Source organism: Oryza brachyantha, chromosome 5 (genome assembly GCF_000231095.2).
Source record: "Oryza brachyantha chromosome 5, ObraRS2, whole genome shotgun sequence".
In the NCBI taxonomy this organism is placed as follows: Eukaryota; Viridiplantae; Streptophyta; class Magnoliopsida; order Poales; family Poaceae; genus Oryza; species Oryza brachyantha.
In genome coordinates, this window is record NC_023167.2 from 16,023,589 (window position 1) to 16,036,783 (window position 13,195).

At 38.9% G+C, this 13,195-nt stretch overlaps 1 protein-coding gene across 1 annotated transcript; it reads right to left on the reverse strand.

Annotated features, from left to right (window-relative positions):
• Positions 1-11,471: 11,471 nt before the first annotated feature.
• Positions 11,472-12,497, reverse strand: LOC121054548 (alanine and glycine-rich protein-like). The gene has a single exon (XM_040524587.1). The coding sequence runs from the start codon at positions 12,356-12,358 to the stop codon at positions 11,765-11,767; it is 594 nt and encodes a 197-aa protein (XP_040380521.1). The 5' UTR covers positions 12,359-12,497; the 3' UTR covers positions 11,472-11,764.
• Between the last annotated feature and the right edge of the window lie 698 nt (positions 12,498-13,195).

Below are 13,195 nucleotides of genomic sequence, written 5' to 3' on the forward strand. Positions count from 1 at the left end.
TTCATTTATGTCCAAAAACACCTTCCGATATCCGATCAAACGTCTGATGTGATATACAAAATTTTTTATTTCACCAAATAAACACCCCTGAAAGTCTGAAGGAGCAGGTGACACAGAGGCACGGAGGGCCAGAGGGGGCAGAGGTTCCCCTGCAAATTTGTTCGCAAGGTCGGTTTCATCTTCCTTTTAACCAAAAAATAGCCATGCTGTTCTAAAATGCTGATCTTCTGATACGGCTGTTTCAAAATATACGTATTTTTAATTTATTTAGTATAAAATAAAAAAGATATACCACCTCTGTTTTATATTGTAATAGTCTAAATTCATCAATTAATAAAGGTATATTATATATATATATATTATATATGTATATATAAATTTAGATAAAGCTAAAAAATCTTTCATTATGAAACGGATGGAGTAATAAATAAAACTTAACTAATTCAGTTGTCGTATTTTGAATTGATGAGATTCTCTTTCAAAGCATCTGACTAGTTCTGTAATCACTGCAATGATTGAAATGGTAAGAATCAGGTTATAAATGTTTACATTACGATGGCACAAATCTAAAAAATAATTATATTGCGATGTAGGAGTACTAAGTTCATATTACTAGCGAAATTCATTTTTTTTAACTTCTCTTATCCTTTCTAATAAGACTTCATCTCTAAATAATTATTGTATTAGATTTTCACAAATTGAAGATAAATTTATTGGGATTTGAAAGTATGAAAGAAAGCTATTGGGGTTTGAAAATGAACATTTTAGTGTTTCAATATATCACCTTATCTAATTTCAATACATTTATTCTTTGATTTGATTGAATCAAATTAAATTATTGCTTAAGAATGAATTTATTTTTGGACAAACTAGAATGATACAAATGATCTCATTTTAAGGGTGAGGTAGTATATATTTGTAACAAACTAAAAATAAAATCTTTTAGAACGTAATGAGCAGTTGAAAATAGGTATCTTTTGAAATATAAGTATTATTTCCATCCCAAAACGCATAATCAAAATCCTTATTATTAAACCATAGAGTGAGGATGTTCAGATATATCTCAAAATATATCAATATTTATATCAATATTTTCTTTTCATTAATTTCCATCACTAAATTTTTCGCCCGCTTTTCCTTCTTAACCCGTCACGACCTCTCTCCATTTAATTACACTGCTTTTCATCACTAAAGTCTAAAATCTCTCATCTCTCTCTCTCTCTTTCTCTGTACACACTCTCTCTCTCTGTACACACTAACTTGCGAATTTGGTACATAGATCGACTCTCGTTGTGGAGTGTAACTACTGTCTCTGCTCATGATCACGGTGAAAAGTCTACAATTTATACTACTGGTATACGGATTTTAGGCATGATAAAAGTGAGCATGCCTAACCATAAGAAGTGTGAGCAACGCAAGCTATCTCGCGACAATCATGGACTGCGACTCTGGGGGAGAAGAAAAGGATCGAAAGAGAAAGAAAGCAAGGGGTGCAGTGCAGCCATGCAGGCCCATGAGATTCCGTTATCTCACAAAGCGGAAGTGCCATGATCAAAGGGGGCACAAGGATTTGGAATTTGGAGGCGGCAGCGAGGCAGAGCAGAGCCCACGAACACACACACAAAGCTGCAGAAAAAGCTCGCTCGACAATGATCCCCCTTCGCTCTGTGTCCTCCTGTCGAAAATGTCGAGGCTATCGGAAGAGAGCAATTTTAGGCCGCGTTTGATTCGACAAAAAATCATATAAATTTTATATGATTTCAATCCTATATGGCTTTTTTCTTGATCTTGATATATTCATTTGACTTGAAACAAATGATTGAATCCTATAAATTTACTATGGAAAACTTTAATTTTAGCGTGAGACCTAAGCTCACGGGAGTTGTAGGACCCATTCCTTTCGAGTCTATGTCACTTCTTAAACTCATATGTTTTCTTATAATTTGATGGAACAACTGCTGATATATTTCTCAAACCCCTTTTATATACCTACGTTCATATCAAGAACCTACGGGCTTGTTTAGTTTACAAAAAGCTTTTGTATAAACATCAAATTAAGTTTTTGACAATCATTCAAAGTATTAAACGTACTATAATTACAAAATAAATTTCAGATTTCGTCTGAAACCATGAGACGAATCTTTTGAGTCTAATTAATCCGTCATTAGTACATGTTAGTTATTGTAGTACTTATAACTAATCACATCCTAATTAGGCTTAAAAGATTCGTCTCATGATTTTTCACATAACTATGTAATTAGTTTTAATGTTCCTGTATATTTAATGTTTTATTCAAGTGTCCAAAAATTCAATGTGATATTTTTACGAAAAGTTTCTGTTGCTATTTTTTTTCCAATCCTACGATCCAAACGGCCCCTGTTCGCTCTCCTCTGTTATCAACCTAATTTTATGTTTTTTCGCACGCGCGTTTTTCGAACCGTTAAATAATGTTTTTTATAAAATAATTTTGTAATTTTGTAAACAACCATTAGCTGAACACGGCCTACTTGACATGAGATTTGCAGTTGGATTTTGTTTTTACCTAAACCGTGTTGATTTTTTTCTGTGCTGCAAAGCAGAGTACACTGCCCGTGTCCGTGTGTGCAGTGTGCTGCTGCGTTGGCGTCAGAGTTTTCGTACTAACGTGGTAGTAGTAGGAGCTCATCATGCGAGGGGAGGGGAGGGGTGGGGGCCCCGGGCGCGCTGGGGATCCCGACCGGTCCGGACGCGACGGCGACGCTACCGGTTGCGAAAGAGCAGCGCAAAGCGAGAGAAAAACCGTGGATTCTCCCGTCTGCACGCAGCAGCGCCCACACCTGCTTCTTTTTGGCGTCGCACTCCGCAGGGGCAAACGCAACGGCCAAACGAGAGGGCGTGCGCGTGCGTACTGGCTGGTAACTCGTCCGATGCAGCGAAGAGGATGCAACGCAAGCACCTGGACTCGCCAATGCGATCGCAAACTGGTTGACACTGGATTGGCCCGGCTGTAGGATCATAAAATGACTTTTCCATCTCAAAAGCGTTATTGAGGTGAGCGGGTATCTCCACTTATATCGTAGGTCCATTGCCCCTCCACAATTAATGTGAGACTATTCAACAATCTCTCCCTTCACACATTGGTGTCTCTCGGTCCTTCACCGTATCTAGGCGATCACCAGCCCACGGTCCATCAGGTATACAGGTCTCACATACCCCCTGATCCATCAGGCCTTCACATACTGTGTCCATCGGGCCAGAGATGTTAAACTAGCCAGGCTCTGATACCACTTATAGGATCGTAAAGTGACTTTCTCACCTCAAAAGCTAGTCATTGAGGTGAGGGGGCTCCCCCGCTTATATCCTAGGTCTATTGTACCTTCACAACCAATATGTGACTATTCACATCGGCATGCCGCGAGACTTTATAACAATAAAATATGATGATAAAATAATAAACAATTAATCCTTCCGTTCCAAAAGACTTGTTTTTAGCGGTTCTCGTATATATACCTATATAAAGATTATAGTACCCATTACTTTTTTTAACTCTTAATGTATTTGTCCCATAACTTTTAAAATCTCAATATAACGATTCTTCAAAAACAAATCTATGTGAGACAAAGAATGTGATCCAAAACTGAACTCTTTTTAAGACGGGGACAGTATATAATTTTTTTGATAAGATAAATTACCGAGCGTTCGACTGTGTTAGATAAACAAAAATCAAAAGTAGCAATACTAGATCCTTTGGACTGAAGCTCAAGACACACATTTCATCATTTCTTAAAGAGAGAACAGGTGGGGAAATGCCGACTTTATTTTTTTCTGCACAACAGCCCATCCTTTTTCCTTTGGAATTCCTCCATGCATTCCAATGGAACCCTCAGGTATATTACGTGGCCAACCAGTATGCGAGAGCGTACCAGGAGGATCCTCTCCTCATCATCCTCGTTTTGTTTTGATCGGAGTTCACCACCTCGTGCAAGGCTGGCGCTGCAGACAAAAGAGAATGTCTTCATCCGTGTAGCGCCGACTCGCCGAACCGAACGCTTGTTCCAACTTGCTAATGAAATGAGCAAAACGAGGTTATGATAAACGACGAGGCGCAGGCGAGCACAAAGAGACCACGCATGTGGGTGGCACCGTGGCAGTTATGCTGCCTTCTTATCATTAGATTATTTCAAGTTTTTCATTGATTTTTATGCGTACGTTTTTATAATTTTTATAAAATACTAATATGTGTGTATATATATATATATATATATATATATATATATATATATGAGAGTTTATCGTCTCATGTTTTTAATAGTAGAGTAGTTAATTTAATTATTAAATACTTATGAAAAATTAAATAATCCTTCATATTTCATCATCAAAAGAGCACACCCTTAGTCATCCATTTGTCCTCAAATAAGATTGTTTATCTGTTCTAAAATAAATTTATTTTATTAATTAAAGTTTATGTAAACTAGTAGCAAATATATTGGAACTAGATAAAGCAAAAAAATAATTGTATTGGAATTTAACAAGCGCAGGATGTTAAAAATATTTTCATCAACTAGTATTACAACATAACTATATAATTGATGATGAACTTTAGAAGTGCAAAAATACATAGACAAAAAATATTTTTTTAGAAAGCACTTAATTCTTTGGTTTTTATGGAAACAGTTGTTTTTAGGTGACGTGGGATACAGATCGAGCGATGATTTTTACGTGGCGTGTAGTGTGGAAGAGGACGGACAACTCTGTAATTAATTAATAGAGATATATGCGGACGAAAATAAGATTGTTTTAGAACAGAGGAAGTAACTCGTATGCATGTGCGCGATAATAAAGCTTACGATCATTTTGGAGCTTCCAAGGCCACTGGACATGCACGATGTTAGTGAGGCAGCGAGTAGTGTTAGTGACAGATAGCAACAGATTTGCCCAGCTCATCTCGGCATTTTGTTTGCTATAAGATAATAAGAATAACAAATGGACACTTGCAGGGCTAATCACCACTTTGCAGGGGTAAAATAGTGCACACTTGACGTAAAAAAGTAAAAAAAAAAAACAAATGGAAGTGGAACGTCTGGGCCTGGCAAGTTTTGTTGTGTACGCCGTCTCAATTCTCAAACGCATAAAACGAAGAAGGAAGAGAAGAAAAGGGTCGCACGTTTGTCTCTTGTTCGACGTTCGTTACGAAGGGGGAGCATCGAATCAGGTCGGTGTTGCTTCTAGCCACCCACTTCTGTTGCTTTGGCCTCGTTTAGTTTCTAATTTTTTCTTTTAAAAATATTATATCGAATTTTTTGATACCTAAATAAAGCATTAAGTATAGATTAAAAAAACTAATTGCACAGTTATGAAAGAAATCTTGAGACGAATCTTTTAAGTCTAATTAGCCCATGATCAGCCATAAGCCATAAGTGCTACAGTAACCAACATATGCTAATAACGGATTAATTAGGATCAAAAGATTCGTCTCGTGGTTTCTAGTTTAGCCGTGAAATTTGTTTTTTCATTTGTTTTCGAAAACCCCCTCCGACATCCGATCAAATATTTAACGTGTCACTTCTGCCAAAAATTTTTTCGATCTAAAGTGCGTGCGCTCTCCTCTCGGTCTCGGATGCCAGGAGGTGAACCGCGTGCGCTGCAGCTGCTTTGCTGTTTATGTAGTCCGGATGCGTCGTCCCGTTGAAAACTTCCCAGTAGTAGTATTTCACGGCTAGTTTTTTTTAATACTTATATTTAAAAGTGAAAATTTAAATTTTCGATATTAAGTTTACATTTAATTTTAAGATTTTTTACCATATTTTCACTATTAATTTTTAGATGCTAAGAACAAAAATATAAAAGTTTTTATTTGTAGATTGTTTTTCGTTATCAAATACTCTCTCCGTTCCAAAATAAATCAATCTTTTACTTTTTATTTATAACGTTTGACTCTCTGTCTTATTTTAAAGTTTACGATTAACATTTTTATTTTTATTAGATGATAAATCATATTTAGTACTTTGTATAGGACTAATTTATTTAATTTTTTAAAAAAATTTAAATAAGATAGACAATCGGACGCTCAAAGTTTGTATTTTTAAAAACGGAGCGAGTATTCGTGGTTTCGTTTATTTCTCGTGGCAGAGGATGGGCAGCTTTACGATTGTGCGAGTCGTCCCATCCGCGGCAGTGGCGCTACGCCCGAGGAAGCGCAGAAGGCCCGTCGCGTCCGTCCGTCCCCGGTTCAGGTTGATGTTGAGGTTGAGGCAGGCACCGCGCTGGTATGAAATGATGCCAGCACGCGACGCAAACGCCACAGCCAAGCACTCCCAGGGGAAAGCGAAAACCGGTCACGAGGACAAGTCGCGGGCTTGCGGCAGCCAGGGACGGACGGTGCGGTGCTGCTGCGCCCGTCCTGCCCGCCAGCGGCGAACGCGGAACACTAATTACCGGAGTTTAATTTGTATTAATTATTTAATTTTTTATTTATATACTAATCAATATAATATAATTTAGTAAGAATTGAATAATTTATCTGGGGTCCTTGTTATCCGGGGTCCAAGAACCCCGGAAAGATGAACATAGGCTCGCAACCGCTCCAGCCACGTACAGTGCTACCACATTCCATCCGTTTCAGGTCCGAATACTTTTGATTCCTATCTAAATTTAGTATATGTATCAATAAATTTATATACATGTATATTCATATATAGATTAATCTAGTTAAAATTAAAAAAATGAACCGAGGGAACAATTAGTACCATGGTTTTACTTGCTGTTCAAGCTGCTGAAACCACCTGACGACGGTGAGACGATTATTACCAATAATAGTGAAGAGATCACATAAATTTAAATTAAAAATATTTACATTGTAATTGTCATGGTGTGTGGTTCAACCAGAACCGTCTCTAGAAATTAGAGGCCCATGAGCAAAATACGAATTAAGGCCCTAAAATACAAATGGAGATGAGATACACAACGGTACAATGGAACGGGTGGATGTTGGATCAACCGCTGAGAAGCGGCGTTACAGTTGTCACCTATTGGATGGGTTGAATCTTAGTAGGACTGGTCCTTATCATTTGGCATGGCATAATTACAAATGAAAAATAATTTATGAATAAAAAGTTTATATGTGTTCTCAACGATCTAAAATCGTAGGCTAAAAAATAAACTGCATTATACCCCAAACTTTATATACATGTTCTTAAAGTTAAAAATTAAAATTTATATTAGGGCATAAACAAAAGTAAAAAAAATAGACTAACTTCAGGGACCCTAAGCGGTAGCTCATGGCCTTGGATGGCCCTGGGTCAAACTATGTAATATTGTGCAATTATAGTACGATATCACATGACCATCGTGGTATGTTTGGTATTAACAATAATCACGACATCTCGTGGTAGTTTTCGTTATATTGATAATTGTGAATTGTGAATTTGGTCTGAAAACCGTGCAGTATGTCATCACAAACTTTTTCGGACTAATTTCTGAAACGGAACCACCCTAAACCGTTATCGCATATCGGCAAGTGAAACCCTATACCGTCTCTTGGCCGTCGTGGATTCGCCGAGAGAAAAAAGAAAAAGGAGGGAATAAGTCCACTTTGACTTCCTCAAAAGTGGTCTGAATCTAATACATGACCCTAAGCCGTAAAACCGGATATTTCAACCCTCGAACTATTAAAACCAGTGTAATTTGACTCCCTTGACAGCTTTGAAAGGTGGCTTTGCTGACGTGGCGGTGTTGGCCTAGTCTTGATCCCACGTGGCGATTACGAGGCATTAGAATTAACAAAATATCATTGGGGCATATCTATCATTCACACACAAAAATATATTACAGGACCTACTGACAAGTGGGATCCACATGTCATAATCTCTATTTCTTTTTTCTCCCTTCTCCCTTTTTCTATTTCTCCCACCTTAGATTTAAAAGAGAACCTTTTCAAGTACAAAAATTGTACGGAATATAAAATTTCATGTGTTCCAAAAGGAGACGAGATGTGATGGTTGTGACACGCAGCGTAAGATTGGCTTGTGCTTGTGCAAGCGAGTTGTTCCTTTGCCTCGCGTCAACGGGCACCATGCCGAAGCAGCCCATCCGACTTAGCCGCGAGAGCACGGCGACGACGAGCTTCAACACGTCGCACTCGGCGCGCACCACCACCCTAATGCTCACCTCCTGGGACCGATGCGATGCCGATGAGTCTGCGATGGCCACATTGACACGTACCCTCTCCGACGACTCCTCGCCGCTGCCACCGCCGAAGGCTGCGGTCTGTTGGGGCTCGCCGGCAATGGCATGCATGGCGAGCTGCGCCTCCACCGAAGGGGGAGAAAGAGATAAGGGAGGAAGAAGAAGGAAGATAGAGTATGACATGTGGGCCCCACTTGCCAATAAGCGCCATGTCAGCGAAACCACCCTCTAAAACCATCAAGGGAGTCAAATTGCACCGGTTTTAACAGTCCGGGGGTTGAAATATCCGATTTTATAGCTTAGGGTCATATATTAGATTCGGACCATTTTTTAGGGAGTCAAAGCGAACTTATTCCAAAAAGGGGAGATCTACCGCGCGCGAGCGCCAGGCCTCGTGGGCTGCTCCTCGTGTTGCTACGTTTGTTTCGCGTCACCTCAACTTCGCGGCCCGTTCCAGCGAGATGGAAAAAAAATGGCCCAGAAATAGCGGCTTCTGCCGGCCGGCCCGCGCTGTCCCATGCGATGCTGCTGCTGATTGCATACTCCACTCAACCTTTTTGTTTTGGCTTATAAGCTAAAATAAATATTTTAAATTTAAAACTAATTTTAGATTTTTTATTGAAATTTATTTTTCAGTCTTAAATTTTAGATCAATATGTATATAAAATATATTTTGTTTGTAAATATACTTCCCCTTGATCTGCGAGTGTGATTTTAGGATAGGCGACAAATCTAGGAGGGCAAAAGGAGAAAGTTGAGCTGTCCTTTTGTACCGGTACCATTTGTGGGCTAGTACTAAGGATGCATCCGTTAATAACTGTTTTCAACTTCCAGACAAAAATGTTGTTCGCATCCTTCTCTAGCTTTCGTTGTGCTCCTCACAGTTTTAGCACCTCTTCAAGAGATTAATTAAGAAATTGGGTGATGTTAAATGAGATTTGTGTGTGATTGGTTGAAATGAGAAACCGTGTGAGACAATGAAATGAGATATGGTTATGAATGGTTTAGAGGAGGATGTAGGTGGGGAAGTAGCAATATATTATAGGATAAAATTTAAATGCTATAAGTAGCTAAAATCTAGGATAGAGAGACTACTGTATGTGGCAAGTATGTTGTGCTGGGTTATTGTAGTTATGCCGATGGATGGTTGATTTGAAATGTTAGGCTGAGTTCGTTTGCAAGTGAAAGAGAGAAAAAAACTCCTCTTATTTCTCATAAGCACGTTTATCATGCAAACTGTTTATCTAAAAATTATTTTAAAAATCATACTAATCTAAATTACAACTTTACAATAGCTAATACATTACATGATCTTCTACTTCTTTCCTCTCTCTCAAATTCACCCTTGGTCAGCTTTATTTTATTGACGATTAAAGAAAACCAGAATCTATATGTTTATGAGTGCTGTTGATTAATATTGGGTTCCACCGGTCTCTTTGGTATTTCATCTATTCCAACATTTATACGTTACTTAAATAGATACTATGGTTAAGAAGACAAATATTTTGGTTTTTTTCAATAAATATGGAATGAATGGAAGACTGAGGGCTACTTTGAAATATAATATTAAAAAACAAGGGTATAGAAAAACCACAAGATTCCGACAGAAATGCAAGAACAAAAGAGTGTATTATCAAACACAAAAAAAATACACAAATGATCATTTAAATAGACCACATGAAAAATACATTAATCGGATGAGAGAATGAGGCTCGAAGAAAATTTCCAATAGGTTTGATCTCTAAAATCTACATGCATTGAGCCAATTTTTAGGAATTTCATAGGGCATGGGAAACTCCAATTCTTTGTTTTAAATGGTCATATAGGAAAGTTTCATATAAGATTTGAATCCTACTAAATCCCTTCACGAATCATCAATCATTTGATTCAAACGGGGCATGAAGTTACATATAGGTAGGGCTAATCAATAATTGACCAAATTACGTAAGTACTGTCATGGTTTTAAATTTTTGTTTACCCTCAAACTTGACCTATATATTTAGTTAAATATTAAAATCTGTAAAGACTAAATATATGCTTAGTTGTTCCTTTAGATATGAACAACACTCACATATATATTGTGAATACATTTGTATTCGTTTGTTCCAAAATATGTGTATTTTTTATGTTGATTAGTAGATATTAAAAATTAAGAAATTAAACTTTTTGCCACTTAATAAATGTGGAATGAATGAACATGAGATGTTAGGTGGGGAGATAGAATGAAATAAAATTTGAATGAGAAGTGAACACAAAAAAGCGACTATAGATAATACTAGAAATTTTAATTTGTGGAATGATAATTGGATCCTGTAAATGTTTGTATATGTGAAGGAGAAGTGAAGAAAATAACGCGATGAGCAGTTAATGGATGGTTTTGGGAACTTGGGAAATATGTTTGGACATGGTATGTGCATCACTAATTCTGAATTAGTTGTATCCTTATATCTACTCTCATAGTTTCATAATTTTGAACGACTATACGGTCTTTAAAAACATATTTGAATATAATTTGTTATTATGCTATGTAAAAAGTAAATATTAAATTCACCGAAAGTACTCGCATCGTCAAACAAAAAAAAATTGGTGTTTTGATTTTGTCCAACAATGTAAGCATATTTTCATATGTTATCTCAAGCAATCACAATCATGCATCATTTAATTTTACTATCAACTTTACTATCTCCACCCATCACAACGCTCATCAACATTAATTTTTCCAAAGAAAATCCCAATTATCCTTATATTGTTGTATGGATGGGGTACTTTTTAAGACTAATCTATGAATCATGTTTTAGTGTCTTCAAACTAAATTTTAAAATATATTGATAGTTAAAAGTTTCAATATTTTAACTTTAATCTGGTCTAAAACGTCAACGATTATGGAATCAGAGGGGCTACGCGTTGATATGTTCTCTGCGCATTTCTTTGTACGGACAACCGTATGTACCTTGCCATAAAGCACCCCAAACTCTATATAATTGTTCTTCTTATACGCTACCTCCGTCTAATATCTGAACTCACATCAATTAATTGTTCTAGCTAGCTTGACAAACTAATAAAAAACATGCATGTACTGAACAAAAAAAGAAAAAAAGAATCTGATTCTAGTTGGTTCAATATGAAGATTAATTAATATTAAATGAATCACTAACTAAATCCACGAACACTTCTTAATCAACAACAGAAGAAAACTCCTGTCGTCTGCACTGCAAAGGTTTTCAGCACAAAGCCAGGGCACTTTTGGTCTATGCAAATCATGAAATTAACAGCTTTAACATTCGTGCAAATTAATCATGTGGAGCCCACAACCAGACAACTCACACAAGAACGACAAACATGCATTTGCCGTCATAGTACTATACACCACTAATTTTTGGAGGCATACATAATTTTCATTTAATTAGATCGATTTACATATTATTTCGATTTTTTCCGATCCATCAAGCACGTATATATATACATGCACATACTATACAAATAATCCTCGTACAAGAGCAGTACATACATGCACACGCCCAGCTCGTTAGTTAGTTAATATAAAATCGATCTCTTCTCGAATTATTGGGATTAATCACCGTATATTAATGCTGCAGAAATTCTACACACCGTAGTCGTCGTCGACGTAGCTGTGCGAGCCGTAGAGGAACGTCGGCGGCGAGAAGCAGACGGAGTACCTGTTGTCGATCAGCTCCGGCGCGAAGCTGTTCTCGTCGTCCTCGCCCCACGCCGCCGCCTGGGCCTGGCCGCCGGCGGCGGAGGCGTCGCCGTGATCCGTCGACGTCGACGACTCCACCGTGCTGGCACCGGGGCTGGGCGCCATCGCCGCCGCGTCCTGCAGGAGCATCTCGGCGCACGGGCTGCCGCCGCCGCCGCCGCTCCCGCTCGCGGCCCCGGCGTCCGCCCCGCTGGCGCCACCGCCGCCACCGCCGCGGTACTTGGACGGGTCGGCGGCGTGGCGGCCGGTGAGCTCCTGCACGAGCGCGCGGAAGCCCTCCTCGCTGGTGGTCACCCGCATCGGGTTGGAGATGTACACCACCTTGATCTCCCTCCTAGTCCTCCTATTATTGCTTCCTCCTCCTCCTCCTCCGCCCTGCAGCTTCCCCTTATGACGCAGCTTCCCCGAGACGCCGGCCGTCGCGCTCCGGCGAGCATTGCCGCCGCCGCCCTTCGAACCGTACTGCTTCTTGTCCATGGCCGCCCTCCAGCAAACCGTCACCTAGCAGCTACCTCGCTCGCTACAGATCGATCTCGATCGATCGATGGAGGAGGAGAGAGGAGCTGTGTGCTGCTAGCTCCAGCTAACTATTGCCTTAATTGGGAGCTCAGGCGAGTGCACTGGCCAATGAAAGCCGGAGGGTCACAGTTGTGGAAAGGAGGCTATAAGAAGGCCGGCTACCATTTCCAGTTTTAGTACACCCAAGAAAACGAAACCATGGAGAGCAAAAGTTACAGTACGTACAGCGACTGCGGTGGATTTTTTTTTTTTGTGGAATTATGCTTCTCTGGATGAGAGATTAGGAGGCAAATGCAAGTGGAATCTGTAACTGTATCCCTCTCGATCAATGTAATCAAAAAAGAAAAAAAAAGGTTGGTGTACATGATGTTGGGGGAAGAGTGCCACTGCCATGGATAATGGGTGGTGGAGGCAATTTGTTAGGTCTACCCAACAATTGTCAGCCCAAGAAAGTGGTGAAAATTAGTCCAACATGGTACATCGTTTATAACGCATGGTTAATTATTTGAAGCCGGCGTGGTGATAGATAGCTCGGTGATGATATAATTGCGCGAAAGCTTTTCTCCGTAACCATAGTACCGTAATCTTCTTTAGTTTGTAACTAGTAACTAGTGGATATTTCGCAATTTTGTAGACGTCATCGTACGAATTAATAGAGCATTTTTACTCCATGTATGCAAATATTTTCATGTTGTTATTAATTCCCTTCCTTCTTTCAACTAACTAGTAGGTGTGATTTTAAGTTGGTTATTGAACCATATATTAATTAAATTTCAAAATAACATGTCATAAGTT